The following is an 18,641-nucleotide window of genomic DNA, read 5'->3' as shown; positions in this document are numbered from 1 at the left end:
AAACTCCTTTTTTCATGATCGAGATGAAACGCAGAGACAGAATAGCCTCATAGGCCACCATTCTATGTCTTGAAAATAGAAGCTGTGGCTTTAAGAATCCAGAGACCATCAGTATCCCATCATACACAGCTGGTGGCAGTTACTTCCATTCTTTTTGAGGGCGATGTGAAGTAAATGCATGTTTTATATTCAATCCCTCTGTCTATTCCACAGGGGGGAGAGAGGGTGGCTTATGAATTATCATGGAAATACCCCTATGAGAGAACTGGAGTTACAGGTAAGAAACTGTTCTTTCTCTCATAGGAGATTTCATAATCACTTGAATAGATTACCAAGCGAAATGCCAATAGAACACGGTGGATGAGACAGAGAAAAGAGGTAGACAAATTTGAGCAAAGAGGTTTCCAAGGGAAGCCTGCCCTATTTAAACATCCACTTTGGCTTCAACGTCCAGGCAGTAGTGTTTAGTAAATGTAGGAACTGATTTCCAGGTTGCTGCTTTGTATAGCACTGGAATAGTTATGTTGCAGAGCAAAGCAGCGGTAGCTGCATTTCCTCTGGTAGAATGAGCTTTTGGCTTAGCAGCCACAGACTTATTAGCTTTTTGGTAACAAAGTACTGCTTCGAAGTCGCTAGACCTGTACGAAGGGAGCCATAATTTACAAACAACTGGTCAGATCTCCGTAGATCCTTCCTTTCTCCAAATAGAATTTCAGAACCCGTCCAACATCCAGGAAATTAAGGGATCTTTCCGTTGGAGTAGATAGATGTTAGAAAAAAGAAGGTAAAGAGAACGTCTGGTTTACTTGGAAATTCAAAACCACCCTAGGGAGGAATTTCAGATGAGTCCTCATGACTACTTTGGAAGCATTAAACACTGTATGGTTCTTTACGTCAAGTGCCTGGATTTCACTAACCCTGTGGGTAGATGTTATAGCCACAAGAAAAGCTGTCTGCAAAGACAGATGCTGAAGAGACACCCTATGAATGGGTTCAAAAGGTTCTGCATCAGATGAAGGAGAACCACATTAAGCTCCCTAGGAAAAACCTTTTTAGATCCTCCAAAAAATCTCTGATGATAAATTCTGAAAAAGGAAGTTTTGGAAGGGCATTTTCTGCAGGCATTAAGAGCCGCCAAGTAAATCCTAATGGAAGAAACTTGAACGCCAGTTTGCGCCAAATTGAGCAAATATGGAAGGATGACATTTTCCTGGCAAGAGGCAGGATCCTCACTCTTCGATGATTACCAAATACAGAATATCTTCCATTTATGAGCATAAGCGGAATGTGTTGAAGGCCGCTTTGCCTCCTTGAGAATGTCCATGCAGTCCTGAGGTAAGTTCAAGGGTCCATAATGTACTAGATCAGGAGCCATCCTGTCAAATTCAAAGAGGAGATGTTGGGGTGCAACATTTGTCCTCTGAAATTCGTTAGCAGATCCGTCTTGCATGGAAGCCTGAGATGTGGACCGATAGACCGGTGAAAGAGGTCCTGGCCACTCCGGGGCTATGAGTATCATCTTCCCGGTTGGTAATTGTTGTACATAAAGAAGTTCTTGAGTCAGGTATATAACAAGCTGGATTTAATAAAGCTTAGTTCCAAGTTCCAGTTTCAAGTAAAAGAGTTAAGATGAGAATAACCCCTCCAGGAGTGGCCTCCCTGCCACTCAGCCTGCCTGCCATCAACTGCCACTCAACACACCAGCCAGGCACCCAAGATTCTATGATGACATCAGGCATTCCAAGACCCACACCAGCTGAGCAGCAGGTAAGTCACCCAAGCTAAATATAACATATCCCCCTTCCTTAGGAAAACAACAATTCAGAAGTGCAAAAAAAGAAATGTCAACACAATAAAAATATACAATGAAAATATACAATACATTGTGAAAAGAAAACATTTACATTGCACTCAAAAGAGAAAGACGTTAACTCTCAATTTAAGCAATGCATTTTCATACTTTAATATTTACATAGCCCATCCCCCTCCCTCAGGGAAAAATCGAAACCAGAATAAAAACACTAACCACGCAAACCGAAATGCATGAGGCACTCACCACCCCAACAAACTCACCACATAGGGCACAGGCCACACTCAAACAAATCCATTGTGCTTTGCATTGTGGGTTAGAATCCCACCCTCGTCGCCAAAAATGTTGTACATAAAGAAGTTCTTGAGTCAGGTATATAACAAGCTAGATTTAATAAAGCTTAGTTCCAAGTTCCAGTTTCAAGTAAAAGAGTTAAGATGAGAATTACCCCACCAGGAGTGGCCTCCTTGCCACTCAGCCTGCCTGCCATCAACTGCCACTCCACACACCAGCCAGGCACCCAAGATTCTATGATGACATCAGGCATTCCAAGACCCACACCAGCTGAGCAACAGGGAAGTCACCCAAGCTAAATATAACAGTAATACATTGAGGTAAAGCTTTGGCATTTGCTGTTTTCTGCGGTGGCGAATAAGTCAACCTCTGGAGTGCCCCATCTTCTGAACATATCATGGACCACAAAGTAGTTTAAGACCCACTCATGGTTTTCTTGGAGGAGCCTGCTGAGAGAATCGGGCTGAGCATTCTGAACATCTAGTAGGTGAGCTGCTGTAATCGTAAGGTTTTTGGCCAGAAGCCACTTCCAGATCGCCTGGGCTTCCTTAGATAATGGCCTGAATCTCAAGACTCCCTGCTTGTTGAAGTAGTACATTGTTGTTGTGTTGTCCAGCTGAACAAAAAGGGAGTCGGAGCGAAGTGATGGCTGAAAAGCTTTCAGCACCAGATGAACTGCCTGTAGCTCTAGCAGATTGATATGGTACGTGGATTCTCTGTGTGACCATTTGCTTTGAATTTGAAGGTGGCCTGTGTGAGCTCCCTATCCTTGGAGAGATGCATCTGTGACTATCGTCTGAACATGTATCTCCTTGTAAAAAGGGATCCCTCGTAGGAGATTGACGGGATAGCACCTCCATTTGAAGGATCGGAGGGCATGCTGGGACAATCGAATCTTCCCAATCTCCAGTTCACTAGTCCCATTAGTCTTCCAGGCATTCCTGTAGAGGCCTAATGTGAAGGCATACATTCGGTGTAAGGAATATGCAGGAGGCCATCGAGCCCAGGAGTGAGGAGACTTTCCTCACGGTTGGCTGAGATATTGCCATGAGACCCCGAGAGCCTTCCGAAGGATCGATAAGCGCATCTACTCCGAAGGATACACATTTGCCTTGAGAGCACCAATGGAGGCTCCCAAATACTGCAGGAACTGTACTGGGATCGAGATTGACTTTGCATGGCTGATATTCATATCTGCCTGGTAAGGCTGTGGCACTAGCTGCTTTCATGGTAGCCACTACTGTGTTACACATCATTCTCCCTACAGAGTCCATTTTTCGGCTGACTTTGTCTGGTGGCACTGTAGAGGCCGGAGATTTGCCATGTTGCTTTGCCACCGCCACCACACTTACAGAATCCGGAGCTGGGTCTGTCCGCAGGAAAGCAGGGTCCTGCTCTGGAGGTCGGTATTTCTTTTGCAGCCTTAATGGAGCCGACTTAACTGATGACGTTGTTAGAAAAAGTTCCATAGCCGGCACATGAGGTAAAAAGGGGCGTGAATCTTGTATTCATTAGTGAATTTTTAAGGAACTGAAGTAACTGCCAACTGTGCATGAAGGGATACTTAAAGGCATAGCTTCTATTTTCAAGACATATAATGGCAGCCTGTGAGGCTATTCTGTCCTCTGCCTTTCATCTCTATCATGAAAAAAGGATTTTTGTGAAGGGGATTCTTCTGTGTTTTAAACATTACAAAACTGCACAAAATATAGTATACTGGCACCCTTTTTTTCACTTAAAGATTAATATGCAGCCAGTGTAGCCTCTGTATTTAGGCTGCATTATTGTTTCTCTACCTCTTAAGAGTCTCAGGAGGGCTTCCTGAAGAAAGGTGAAAAATATCCACTTAAGAAGATGTATCTAAAAGAAGTGCTCCGGGGTCCCTGCACATGGGTGGGACTATTCAAGTGCTTATGACTATACATGTAAATCCCCTATGAGAGAATGTATTCATCTGATGGAGACGTCTAGCCGCAAATTCCTTACCTTAGAATAGATACCCAAGCAATACCCTCCCGGAGGTGGGTTTGCAAACTGATTCCAGCAAATATTCCAACCAGGCTATCTGGTATGCACAAGAAAGAAAGAGGCCACTTACCAGGAAGGGAGGAGTGGAAGAAAATAACCCACAAGAAAACTCCGGGAGCACCCCGTGCAGAACCAAATCTGCACCCTTGCAAAGACATGGGAGAAAATGCATGGCAGAAAAACAAGACAAGTGGGAAGAACATTCAATAAAAACATACCACTACAATGCTCCCCGGAAGGACAATTAGGTCGAGATAACAAGTATGAAGACTAAGAAAAACAGCTAAGACTTCTGGGTCAAGCTCCCAGAGAAAGAAAAAGGCAGGACAGAGGGCTCCAACCGATGGCTGATAAAGCATTGCGAGCAATAGCAACAATCATGGCCATAGACCACGTTTGGCAGAGGAAACACTTCAAGGGGTGTCTCTCTGGGACTATGCAGCATAGAATCCTAAGAAAAGGGAGCTATAAAACGCATATAAATAGACTGGTATGAAAGTATATATATGACATATATGAGCATAAACATATACAGAATTAATACTGTGCAACAACAGGTACCCAAGAAGGGTACATACTATGACCACAACAGCGGCCAAGGGCCAAAGGTGAGACAATGGCAAATTAGAAACCAGCCATGGCACCGTTTAAAGGGAGAGGGTGGGGTGGAAGTACACGCTCCAGAAAACCAAGGGAGCAGACAGAAATAGCACTACTTACCGAACTATACGATTAGGCAGTCGAGAGAATTGAAAAAAAAAATACAGGGGAGAAACAACCCCGCTAGAATAGAGAAATAAAGACCACAATGGAGGACTAGAAAAAAGGACTGAGGTTGACGGGGCCAACACCAGAGTAGCCTATGCAGACAACCACGATACAGAAAAGGGGGTGGTGATGAACAGAGTGTCTGAATTAAGCAGACCACTCTTACCGAGTCCAAAGATCAGGGCTTGATCCATCACCGTTATTTATCTCACTGCCCCATCCCAGCTCAGAACCTGGCTATATGCAAATTAGTCTGTCCCTGGCCCAGTGCATCATGGGAACAGGGCAGACCAAACTACCAAGCCAATTCTTCACCAGAAAGGAGACAAGCTACCGGGAACCGGTTTCTGGCATTTCAGCCTCTTCGGCCCGGCTTGCTTGAATCCTGATGGAGCAGTGAGAAAGGGACTCATGTCTGAGTATACCCTGCCACACCTATAGTGGCCAAAAACGATACAGAAAAGGGGGTGGTGATGAACAGAGTGTCTGAATTAAGCAGACCACTCTTACCGAGTCCAAAGATCAGGGCTTGATCCATCACCGTTATTTATCTCACTGCCCCATCCCAGCTCAGAACCTGGCTATATGCAAATTAGTCTGTCCCTGGCCCAGTGCATCATGGGAACAGGGCAGACCAAACTACCAAGCCAATTCTTCACCAGAAAGGAGACAAGCTACCGGGAACCGGTTTCTGGCATTTCAGCCTCTTCGGCCCGGCTTGCTTGAATCCTGATGGAGCAGTGAGAAAGGGACTCATGTCTGAGTATACCCTGCCACACCTATAGTGGCCAAAAACGATACAGAAAAGGGGGTGGTGATGAACAGAGTGTCTGAATTAAGCAGACCACTCTTACCGAGTCCAAAGATCAGGGCTTGATCCATCACCGTTATTTATCTCACTGCCCCATCCCAGCTCAGAACCTGGCTATATGCAAATTAGTCTGTCCCTGGCCCAGTGCATCATGGGAACAGGGCAGACCAAACTACCAAGCCAATTCTTCACCAGAAAGGAGACAAGCTACCGGGAACCGGTTTCTGGCATTTCAGCCTCTTCGGCCCGGCTTGCTTGAATCCTGATGGAGCAGTGAGAAAGGGACTCATGTCTGAGTATACCCTGCCACACCTATAGTGGCCAAAAACGATACAGAAAAGGGGGTGGTGATGAACAGAGTGTCTGAATTAAGCAGACCACTCTTACCGAGTCCAAAGATCAGGGCTTGATCCATCACCGTTATTTATCTCACTGCCCCATCCCAGCTCAGAACCTGGCTATATGCAAATTAGTCTGTCCCTGGCCCAGTGCATCATGGGAACAGGGCAGACCAAATGATGTGAGACCCTTGCTCATTGCACCATCAGGATTCAAGCAAACCGGGCCGAAGACGGCTGTAATGCCAGAAACCGGTCCCCGGGAGCTTGTTTCCTTCCCAGTGTAAGAATTGGCTTTTGTAGTTTGGTTTGCCCTGTTCCCACCATGCACTGGGACAGGAACAGACTAATTTGCATACAGCCAGGTTCTGAAACTGGGATGGTGCAGTGAGCTAAAAAACGGTGTTGGATCTAGCCCTGATCTCTTGACTGGGTGAGAGCTTTCTGCTTAATTCAGAGACTCTGTCCCTCACCACCCCTTGTTGTAAATATTTTTGTCCACCCTAAGCGTGGAAGGGTATTCTCAGATGTGAGACCCTTGCTCATTGCACCATCAGGATTCAAGCAAACCGGGCCGAAGACGGCTGTAATGCCAGAAACCGGTCCCCGGGAGCTTGTTTCCTTCCCAGTGTAAGAATTGGCTTTTGTAGTTTGGTTTGCCCTGTTCCCACCATGCACTGGGACAGGAACAGACTAATTTGCATACAGCCAGGTTCTGAAACTGGGATGGTGCAGTGAGCTAAAAAACGGTGTTGGATCTAGCCCTGATCTCTTGACTGGGTGAGAGCTTTCTGCTTAATTCAGAGACTCTGTCCCTCACCACCCCTTGTTGTAAATATTTTTGTCCACCCTAAGCGTGGAAGGGTATTCTCAGATGTGAGACCCTTGCTCATTGCACCATCAGGATTCAAGCAAACCGGGCCGAAGACGGCTGTAATGCCAGAAACCGGTCCCCGGGAGCTTGTTTCCTTCCCGGTGTAAGAATTGGCTTTTGTAGTTTGGTTTGCCCTGTTCCCACCATGCACTGGGACAGGAACAGACTAATTTGCATACAGCCAGGTTCTGAAACTGGGATGGTGCAGTGAGCTAAAAAACGGTGTTGGATCTAGCCCTGATCTCTTGACTGGGTGAGAGCTTTCTGCTTAATTCAGAGACTCTGTCCCTCACCACCCCTTGTTGTAAATATTTTTGTCCACCCTAAGCGTGGAAGGGTATTCTCAGATGTGAGACCCTTGCTCATTGCACCATCAGGATTCAAGCAAACCGGGCCGAAGACGGCTGTAATGCCAGAAACCGGTCCCCGGGAGCTTGTTTCCTTCCCAGTGTAAGAATTGGCTTTTGTAGTTTGGTTTGCCCTGTTCCCACCATGCACTGGGACAGGAACAGACTAATTTGCATACAGCCAGGTTCTGAAACTGGGATGGTGCAGTGAGCTAAAAAACGGTGTTGGATCTAGCCCTGATCTCTTGACTGGGTGAGAGCTTTCTGCTTAATTCAGAGACTCTGTCCCTCACCACCCCTTGTTGTAAATATTTTTGTCCACCCTAAGCGTGGAAGGGTATTCTCAGATGTGAGACCCTTGCTCATTGCACCATCAGGATTCAAGCAAACCGGGCCGAAGACGGCTGTAATGCCAGAAACCGGTCCCCGGGAGCTTGTTTCCTTCCCAGTGTAAGAATTGGCTTTTGTAGTTTGGTTTGCCCTGTTCCCACCATGCACTGGGACAGGAACAGACTAATTTGCATACAGCCAGGTTCTGAAACTGGGATGGTGCAGTGAGCTAAAAAACGGTGTTGGATCTAGCCCTGATCTCTTGACTGGGTGAGAGCTTTCTGCTTAATTCAGAGACTCTGTCCCTCACCACCCCTTGTTGTAAATATTTTTGTCCACCCTAAGCGTGGAAGGGTATTCTCAGATGTGAGACCCTTGCTCATTGCACCATCAGGATTCAAGCAAACCGGGCCGAAGACGGCTGTAATGCCAGAAACCGGTCCCCGGGAGCTTGTTTCCTTCCCAGTGTAAGAATTGGCTTTTGTAGTTTGGTTTGCCCTGTTCCCACCATGCACTGGGACAGGAACAGACTAATTTGCATACAGCCAGGTTCTGAAACTGGGATGGTGCAGTGAGCTAAAAAACGGTGTTGGATCTAGCCCTGATCTCTTGACTGGGTGAGAGCTTTCTGCTTAATTCAGAGACTCTGTCCCTCACCACCCCTTGTTGTAAATATGCAGACAACCAGGCCACTGCGTAAAAGAAATTAGTATTGGAAAACCAAAGCCAGAAAGTAAAGTCCAACCAAAGGGCAAGTGTTAAGTGCCCAGAGCATAGGAAGCATGAAGGTCAAAAGCAAAGGAAAGTCCTTGTATGCACTGGACAACACGTGCTCAGCCAACGTGGGTGAAGATCCTGATGCCACCCAAGATCATACTCAGTAGCCTATTAGTACCAGGGAGACAGGACCCCTAAGGGTGCAAACTGCAACTGCGCTCACAAGAAGTGGAGGAAATTCCCCGGAAAAGAATCCTAAGGGATCACAAACCTCTGTACGTTCCAACCCGAAGGGGTCGGGCATGGAATCCATGTTCGAGAAGAAAGGAAGAGGAACATTAACCATATACCTCCAAAAAAAGCAGAAGGAACACCAGAAGATCAGCCAGGCCAGTAACGGAAAGATGCGGTTGGCTTCGGGGTTGCCATGGAAACTGCTCCAATCAAAAAGTGAAAGCAACCGCAGATTCGCACAAGGCAGGAGCAGAGGAGAGACAAGCCATGCAGATACATAGAAGCGGTAGGGTGGCAGAGTGAGCCACTCATGCCAAAAAACGGACAAGGGATGGCTATAAGGAACCTAAGAGAAAAAAAATGGGCGGGCAGGGGTCCGTCTCACCAGTGTAGTGAAAACTAGCACAAGTGGTATCGCCTGAAGAAAGAAAGTACACCACTCAGTGCGGACCCAGACAAAGAACTGTAGGCCAAAAACCATATCCCTTTCCTTGCATCTGCTAGAAAAAAGGGGCTTCAACAGTGTGGAAGAGCAGAACCATCGTGGCAGTGTGGAAAACGGGGGGAAGTGGGAGGGGCAAGTAGGAACCCAGTGCACCATCTGTCGACTAGTATCAGTGTACCAAGCACGGCATGAGAAGCCTCCTATAAGTGGTACAAAAGTATCAGAAACATACTGAGGAATACCTGTAAGGCATACTAAGTACCCTGTCGGACAGGGAATAAGGCATCTGCACAATACCTTCAAAACACTCAAATAGGAATCTGGGTAGAAACCAAAGAAAACCGTGCAACCACTAGCATAACCACCAACAGGGTCAGAAATTAAGATGCATCCCGGAGAACAACCAGGGACGACAAACTGTCATCGACAGGGAAGAATGCAGAAGGAAAATACTTGCCGGGGCAGGGCACCAAATGGACGGCATATGGAAGGACTAGTAAAAAAGTAAGCCAACTGACACAGCCCTGTAAAAGTCCACACAGAGGGAATACAGGAGACCATTCCAAGCCTGACAGAGTACGGGGGAAGAAGAAAACGGTATGGCAATCAGGTATTAAGATTTCCCTCCACTCCGAGGAGAGTCAGCTTGAGAGCCAAACAGATATTGACCATGAAAAGATATGCCCACCAAAGTGGACTGAACAGCCTCGGACAAACCAGGAGGTATGTAGACAAGCACACTGGCGAAGAGCCACCGAAAGGGCCCTGGAATCTGTGTTATACAGGCCACAATGAATCAGTAATGTAGCTGCCTGGTGCCCATCCTGGATCAGCTGAGAAAGGGTGTCCCTTGAGTCATCAGGGACAGTGGGAAGAAGGCGCAAAACCGAATCCCACAACATATGAGAAAAACTCCCCAAAGCATAAGCCTTTTTAAGGGACCGTAAGGCGTAGCTAGTCACAGAAAAGATAGATCGCCCAAAAGCACCCGGATTGTTAGACTCTGTCCAGAGGGACGTCAGTCGAGGCCTCACCGACCTCCCATGGGTGCACCAGAGGGAGATTGAGAGAGAAAAATGGCAAGTCTGTGTGCGAGGATGAGGTCAGCGATATCCACCGCATTTCTCACTGCCGATCTGCAAATTGAGTAACATGCCTATCTGCCGCAGATTCCTTACCTCTGAATTATCCCCAGGTGCCAGACTGGATCTGGAAACTTTTCTACAGCAGTACCTCTGTGCGCCGGTATGTGACGTCGTTAGTGTCCATATAAGCCCTTCCCTGATGCGCTGACATCTGATTCTGTCTTTCCATGCTTCCATGTGGATCCGGAGAGCAGTACATCTGGCCATTTGGCCTACCACGATGATAGTGTGCTTTGTCTAGAGATCTCCAAGATCTACCATGCCGACCCCGCACCCTGATCCTATTTGCCAGTAGTGACTAGCCATGCACCCTGACTCCGAAAGGTGCATCTCGTGTCTTCAGCTTCACAGACGTCGCAGGAGCACCACATGACGCTGTTGGCAATGCGGGGGTCGGCAGCCCCTCATCGGTCGCGGGCCTCTTCTTCCTCCAAGGACCTCTTAAGGGCTAGCTCCCTAAGTCCTTCGTCTTCGATGTCGCCTGGTAAGTCACACCATACTGGCCTAAATGCAGAAAGACGTAATCTTAGGCTAGCTGAACGATCATGGAGATTCTCATCTTCCCTCGAACACCTTAAGCACTTGAGATTAATCAGGAACATTTATAACAAGTACATTAGAAGTTCGGAAGCAAAAGTCTTTAGAAACCAGAAACCAATCTAAAAGGTTTTTCAAACTAATCAAACTAGTGATTTCTAGATTGGACTAAGGAAGTGCAACCCTCCACTGAGAGCCCTCCTTAACTTTGCTGCAAGGCTTATCACAGGCTCTAAAAGAAACAACCACATCACTTCCGATTTAAAATTTTAATACTGGCTGCCATATGTGGAAAGGATAGACTTAAAAATTGCTTGTATGACACAAAGTCCTACACTTCCACACCCTGAGGTACCTTGCACCAAAACTGGAGTTATCTGGTGGCTGATTATCCTCTAGAAGCACCAGCACGAAAAAATCAGACCTTTTCTAAAAAGAAAACCTAAAACGAAATCTTCTTGGGTATTGCCTGAAGAATCTGGAACACCCTGCCCCTGAGATCAGACTGAACCCCTCAACTGCAACATTCAAAAATAAGTCAAAGGTTTACTGATTAATAATTCCTGACATAGAACCCACAAACTCTACACACCTGGCCTTGATATAGTGCAGTATCTACACCTAGGTCTATTGCTTGCTTGTTATTCTCTTGCTTGGGGAACTAACACTCCTGGCCCTTGTGGTTGTCTCCTCCTTGACCTGGTGACCTATTAGATCTTGTACTGTTCAAAATTCGGTTGTGGTTTTCCCAACCTGCTTCTATTCTTGACCATTTGTAAAGCGCTCCGATACTCTCTAGAGTCACGTTTGGCTATATAAAACTTTATAAATAAATAATGATGTATTTATGTATATTTCTATATACTTTCTGTTTTTTACAATATTCTCTTCCACCATATATCTTTCACTGCTTTTGAAGTTTATATACAACATATGTCAATTCAGTGTTTGTTGTGGGGATACTTCTGATACGATATTCTCTTGTCAATATTTTTGGTGACAATTTTGTGGCATACAACCTCATAAGAGGCATAAATAGAGAAAAAGGACCAAGGGCTTACTCTGTGTAGAACTGTATGAAATGCTGTCTACGACAGACAGCTGAGGCTGCCCACAGTGAGAATGAAAATGGGGACAAACTATTGGATAATAAGGAGACCCGTCATAGTACAGTAGGAGGCGAGGCTAAACGGGTTTTCTTTAAGTGGAAGGATAGGTAGACACTGCTTGAGGTATCACTTTCAAGTTCTTACTTTTAAGGCTAAAAGTATCAATTCACTTGTTCCTCAGTATTTACTAATCATATATACTGTTCTCAATTATACATTCACCTGCTCCAACAAAAGTATTAGTATTACAAAACAATCAAACTTTCCAGATATTTGAAAAAAATGCTTACCCTCTGTTCCAGCGCTGACTGCGTTTGTTGTCTTAAAAGAGCTTTAAATGGCCCCCCGTCTTTTCCACCACTGCCACTGCCCATTCCTGAAGAATATTGGCAGAAAAATACATCCAAAGAAATGTGTGTTATATAAAGGCTCGTTTCAGACTCTTTATGCTTGATAAATACAATTTAAAAAATCAAGTAACAGATGTTTTTTATAAAAACAGCCAAGGATGACTGCTTTGCCCCATGTTGAAAGCTAAATCAAACATTTACATACCCCGTCTAAGCCAAATATTCAGAATATGAACACACACATTGAGAATCAAGCCCACAGCAAATGTGCTCACAATTTAGATGACAATTAATGTTGCCCACATAGCCCGCAATTCCCTTAACTATTGGAATTATTTCCATAGAAAAGTATCTCAAATTATTACACCTGCTGATTCTAGAATTCAGCATTTGCCAGCTAGGTTAGTATTATCATAAACCCAAATTCAGCAAATGAGAAGTCATTTGAAGTGCACTATGATTTATATGTATATGTTTACCAATGTTGGATATCTTAAAGGGCTAATTCTTAGAATGTACCCCCCCCTAAAATTTAGCGTCAACAGTCATTTATGAGCTTTGTAATAGAGAGTTTAATAAAATGGAGACTTTCCATGTGCAATAACTAGGTCTGTACAAATGGTATATTATTATTACAACTTTAAGCCATACAGAAACAAGTATTTAGAGTTATTTTGTTGACTTTTACATGACTGAATGATAATTGGCATGCATCATTCAGTACTTTCGTTTGCAAACTGTCACTGGGTTTGTTGGTGATCTCATCCTGATTGTCTGCACTTTCAACACTATGAACAAAATTACACAATGTGATTCTAAACAGTGTACATCCATCTTTACAGTGAACAAATAAGATTCAATATAACCCTACACAAACTGAGGAAAAAATATCCGTAGTTATCAGTGATCGTCGCAGCTAGAACCAACACTAAAAGGGGCCTTTTATACGATATTTCCCTCTCCATTGTACCTTTTCTTAAACACTTATCACTCAAACTATGCTATGGTGGATATTTAAAAGGATTCTTCTAAGGCAATCCACACACACATTACAAAAATTATTTGTTCTGCTACAAAAATAAATTAAATAAAGAACATTATTCTTGCCGCTTACCTTTTGGTACAGTGATCTTTACTCTTAGCACAACTCAATTAGAGGTGCTGGTGAACTAAAAATAAAACTGACCTATCAACTAACATACTTTGCACAGTGAGTTCTACTTTGTGAAGTATAATAAGAGATACATAAAAACTGAAAAATGAATTATCATTCAATTAAAAAAGAATTTAGCATACAAAGTTACGACAAAATTTTTAGCTGTTCTTGGATAAGGAAACAATAAAATACAAGTATGTGACTAGATCCTTGCCTTTTTTTAAACAACAGTGTCTTTATCAGAACTGAACAAACATTGAATACACTTTTAAAAGGTACTAAGTAATGTTAAATCAGGCATGTGAAATTAATAAGCATAGCTATAAAACAAACTACAACACAGAGCAAAACAATGTCTCTCAAAAGATAACTGTACACAAAAAACAGACAACTGTATTAACTATGTTAATATAACATGGTAATTTGACGCTGGGCTTATACAGGGAAATGGCAAAGTATACTACATGCTGAGACATTTTTGGCTGTTGTAATAAATATCCTGTTCAAATTTCATTCGGATTACAGAAATAACTATAGGCTAAGACAGTAATTACAAAAGCCAAAAATTGACAGTAATGAACAAAAAAGTCAACATAATAACTAAGCTGACACCTAGTGGCATCTCCAATGAGAAAAATTGGAAATGTCAAGTGCAAAACACAGTGCAATGAAATGTGAAAATATGATGAGAACATGAATATATGATTAAGAGTGGTTCCGTTTTGGAATTTTGACTAAGAGACAAAAACGTATACAGAAAATGATGGCATGTTTAATGTGTCAACTATGAAAGTTCTCTGCTGATGAACTGAAAAGTTATCATATTTACTAATGAAATATGTAACTGAAATACATTTGCAGCTGAACTGGAGAAAGGCACTATTCAAAATGTCAAATAGTGGCATTAAATATACGTGTTGACGGTTAGCATGAAGTTTTGAGGGTTAAAAAAAGAAAAGAAAAATAGTTTAGCAACTGTACAAGAATCTCCAACACATGCTAAGTCTACAAAACGCTAAAACGTAGATAAGAGTCATGCTTTTTTAATTTGCTTCCAAATGTTATGGTGTTTGTGTTAGAGCATTAGAAGTGTCATGCATAATTAAAATTATGATGTTGTGCAAATAACTGTGCTATTGTTGTTAAATTCCACAACAAAAAAGAGAAAGCAAAATCTTTGTGAATATATTGTTGCAGGTTGTTCCTACCAGCCAGAAGCAGCTCTTCGCTGAAAGAAATGGATTTCCTCAAAACAGGGCAGATATTGCTAGTGTGAAGTGGGTTTAGACTAGACCCCAAAACGAGGGCATGTGTCTTCCTAAGGTCTGGAGACACACAATAGAGATTAGGGGAGCTGGGACACAGGAAAATCCTAGGCCCCAGTGAAAAGAAGGGAGCTGTTGAAGGAAAGCAGCAGAGAAAAGATGCAGATTCAGAAGATGAAAAATGGAGAACAGGAATAAAAGAAAAGAATGATGAATCAACAAAACAACAAAAGCTACCAAAGAGATTTATCAAGTATGTAGTGCTGTTTGTATGAGAAATACCACTAATGGTTACAAAATAATGAGAACAAAAATACAACACCATGGGGATGAAAGGCAAGTTATCAAAAATCTGTTCATGAACTAGTATATTTGTGATGCCTTCGGTAAAATATTCAAATTATTATCTCACATTTTGAAACTGCAATGGCAGCTAAACAGTAGTCTCAAACATCACAGAAAAAAGATAAATGTGAAATCTTTGTCAAATTCTAATGAAGAGATATTTTTGATTTCCAGAAGAGAAATCTATTTTTTCATACTTTTGTGCCTAAAATTAGATATTTTAACTTTTCTAAGCCTTTTTTGTCTTATTATCTAAGGCTGAAAAATTATTTAAACAGAAAGAAGAATGTGTACATCAAGTAGCACAAGCCAGTATGCAACACGTACTAGCGGTAAATCTGCAATAAGCATTTTGGAAAATATAAACAAATGGACATGGAGATGCGGACTACCCAGGTATTTAGATATCAAGAAACATCTCAGAGATCTGACTTCACATTCAGCAAGTGTAATCGGTCAGCCTGTGGAGCAATATTTTGTTAAGCGATAACAGTTTATGGTAGCCATCAAATTTCTTGCAATTTGCCTCATCCAATTAGTTTGATTGGGAGGCGATTGTATTCATTCTCAAGAGGAACATGTGCATGTAGAGTTGTACTTTTGTCATCTCTGTTGATACTGCATACCACTCTTTTGGGTCGGTGCACAAAGAGATTGATGAAAGTAGGTGCAAGAATATTGTATTACTCCTGATTTAATCCTGGAATACAGGAGTAAACCAGCAGAAAGCCAATACAACTGTTACTACTACTAGAGAGGCTTAAATCTATTGGTGTGAACACATAAAAAAGTTAATAGAATTCTTAGTGAAATAACTGAACTATTAGAGTCTACATTAGGCATCTAATTTGAGATCTGTCATCTAGAAGTACATTTACATTCCTAACTTTAATTGCAGACTGACAGAACCTAAGACCTCAAAACTATTCCTGATTCCCATACTTGCCCAACAAACACCACCTGATAGTGATTTGCACAGCGTTTGATTTTCACATCATTGTTTAGTTTATTCACATTGATATAGGGGTGTGATTGGTGGTACTGCTAACTCCACAGGCTGAAACTTCCTAGATAATTATTTTTTAGGTTTTGTTTGGAGACACGTCAGAAATCAACACCTAATGTGATGCATACAATTTATTTGAACGTTCCAGTGATTTTAGTATTTGCTGGGTATTTCCAACCTGAACTTCTAGGCTAACTGTGGCATTAACATTAGAAAACACTTGAGGAAAGCGTTTACCTGTATAGGAGGAACCATTTATTTTAGAACCAGTTTATAGCAAATCCTATTGTTGTTCATTCAATTGGTAGTTTGTTATTCAAATAAACTTGATAAGTATGCTACTACAAAATAGTGTGTGACTTCTCTATAAAATGTATGTATGTGCACAATTTATTGTCTGCATACCTCACAGCCTATTCTCTCATGTTGAGATTACATAATTTTAGATTAGACTAACCACTGTCTGCGCTTTCTATAAAACCTTGTAACATAAATTTGACTTCATTCATTATTTTATTTCAGACTTTCTAATTGCTACAGGTTTTGCCAATCACTGTGCTGTATATATCTACTTTAAAACAAACAACCAGCTGAAAACACAGGAATAAAGACCCACAATAAATCTTTCCCATGACTGACCTGATGTGTAAAGCGCAGAGCTACATTGCAAAACTGTATCTTGGGAAATTGTGGAAACTGATAGTGCCAGCAAATGTATACAGATTGAAGGTTTAAATCCAATAGTCTTACAATATAAGAACTATAATGTTTATTTAGTGTGGGAGTAAAACAGGATTCTTCTGGAAAACAAAAATCACGTCATAACTGTGAATCTATTTATCATACTGTACTTAACACAGTATCACAGTTCACATTTGTGTTTGTTGTTCCTTCGCTGAATCATAAAATGTATTTATTTGATAACATTTGTTTAGCATAGCCTTTGCCATCCTCTATAACTCTGAAAAATCAAATGCATAAGAATACATTTTCAGTGCAAGTGCTGAAGAAAACAATATTCAAACACCTTTTCGGAAATATGGAGGTGGTAGAGTAGTAAAAAATCTGATCGATTCAGGACTTATTTAATGGCCAACGTTTATTTAATTTGTGAATAAAGGGTAATGGTTTTGAAATGCCAAGGAATGCAACTGCTCAACTGAAAAAAAACATTGGTAATTCAGGATTACAGATTCAACAAACGTGTTTATATCTCTGAAAATATAACTTATATGTTACCCTTCGCTACTAAGGTCCTTGCAATTAACAATGAATGGGTAAACCATCGTCTTTTGGCACCTACTGGAAAATATGATGAGGCTAAATGATAATAAAGACACATGCATGGCACCTCTCTATTAAACTCACACACTTAGATCCCATGCATCACTTAATTCTCTGTTACCTAACACATTGGTTACAAAAATAACCAATGCTCTACGAAGAAGGCGTACCCATATGCTTAATTTGTGCTTTTGATTGTCAGTGCTGGGTCTCTGTGGCATATTTCTCAGTCCTAAAAACAAATATCTGACAGCAAACTTAGGAGCAGTGCCAGGTCTCATTTGCTCTTCTGCATATCTTTACCTGGGAATACCTTTTTTCTCACCACACATTCTAATCTGCCTTAATCAATGTAGGTAACAGTCAAACAATTTATAAAGCTCACATATGTACACTCCACTGGCCACTCAAATAGGCAAAACAGTGTAAAGGACTCAGAAATGCTTGCAATTGTGTTGCTGTAGTCACCCATATAGGATCTGAATCAGTCTCCACACTACTGGCAACAGTCATCAGTCATTTAGCTGTATGAACTTGCGCCCTTCTATCTGCAAGACCAAAGAAGTGCTGTCTGTGTAGCAGCACAACACCAAAGCACTGGTTCAGTTGCCTCCTCTGTCTACCTAGTTTGAACAATAAAAAAAGTGCTTTCTGTACTGCTATTCAGCAGTCTACGGCGTACATAGCCTGTGGTTGCGCACATGATGGACAGCATGAAAAGCTGTTCAAAATTAGGAGATAGGTCTTCCCTGGATAGGATTATTAAAATGTAAAAGTGTAGAACCTCAATTCTAGAATACTGAATAAAACACAAGGTAGGACTGAGATATTTTGAAAATGCAACGGCACCTACAGAACATAAAGGAACAGTTGGATGTGATGCAACATGCAGGACAGAACTGAAGTATGTTGGCAGAGCAGTGCATGGTTTTGATGTGCTTGAATCTGCACGTCAGTACATTGTAAGAGCAATGCACTTTCTTATTTCTGGAATAGCTGGATGAGCTGCAACCTGAAGTTCACAACTGAACTACCTTTTGCTGAGCAATGACAGTCTTGCTGAACTTGGAAGTGTTGAACCCTCTTCATTCATTATTATGGAACATTGGTGGAGGAACATAATAATCTCAGTGCAGTCAAACCTCTAGCAGGTCATGACTGAGTTGTGTTAATAAGCTATAAATGTGGTATGTGTATTCGTCAAAGGTCGGCAAGGAGCCATTTCTGAATATTGGTATATGGTTTTAAGGGTTGGAAAGAGTGGGATCTGACAGAAGGTGGCATTTAAATGCATTGGTATTAGGAGCCTAAGGCCAAACATTAGATTTGGGCCCAAACTCTGATTTTTATTTAACACAAATTAAGCAATGGCCTCGTAAAAGGGTAAGGACTGACCTCACAATACATTATATTATTTCATGGCCAGCACCCTTAGTGCTCATTGTTTG

The 18,641-nt window shown here is 42.2% G+C and overlaps 1 protein-coding gene across 6 annotated transcripts in view; it reads right to left on the bottom strand.

Moving 5' to 3' along the window:
• The window catches only part of C2CD5 (C2 calcium dependent domain containing 5), a 915,439-nt gene that overhangs the window by 727,196 nt on the left and 169,602 nt on the right, over positions 1-18,641 (bottom strand). For 4 of the 6 annotated variants that reach the window (XM_086920370.1, XM_086920386.1, XM_086920379.1 and 1 more), the window contains exons 9-10: positions 14,502-14,690; positions 12,078-12,163 (exon numbers count right to left, since the gene is read on the bottom strand). In XM_086920370.1, coding sequence (XP_086776496.1) covers positions 12,078-12,163; positions 14,502-14,690 — 275 coding nt within the window. The remainder of the gene's footprint in view (positions 1-12,077; positions 12,164-14,501; positions 14,691-18,641) is intronic. The other 2 variants (XM_086920391.1, XM_086920398.1) reach the window with 1 other exon arrangement.

The sequence above is a fragment of the Lissotriton vulgaris genome, chromosome 1_1 (genome assembly GCF_964263255.1).
Source record: "Lissotriton vulgaris chromosome 1_1, aLisVul1.2, whole genome shotgun sequence".
Classification (NCBI taxonomy): domain Eukaryota; kingdom Metazoa; phylum Chordata; class Amphibia; order Caudata; family Salamandridae; genus Lissotriton; species Lissotriton vulgaris.
This window is presented reverse-complemented; position numbering and strand designations above follow the sequence as displayed.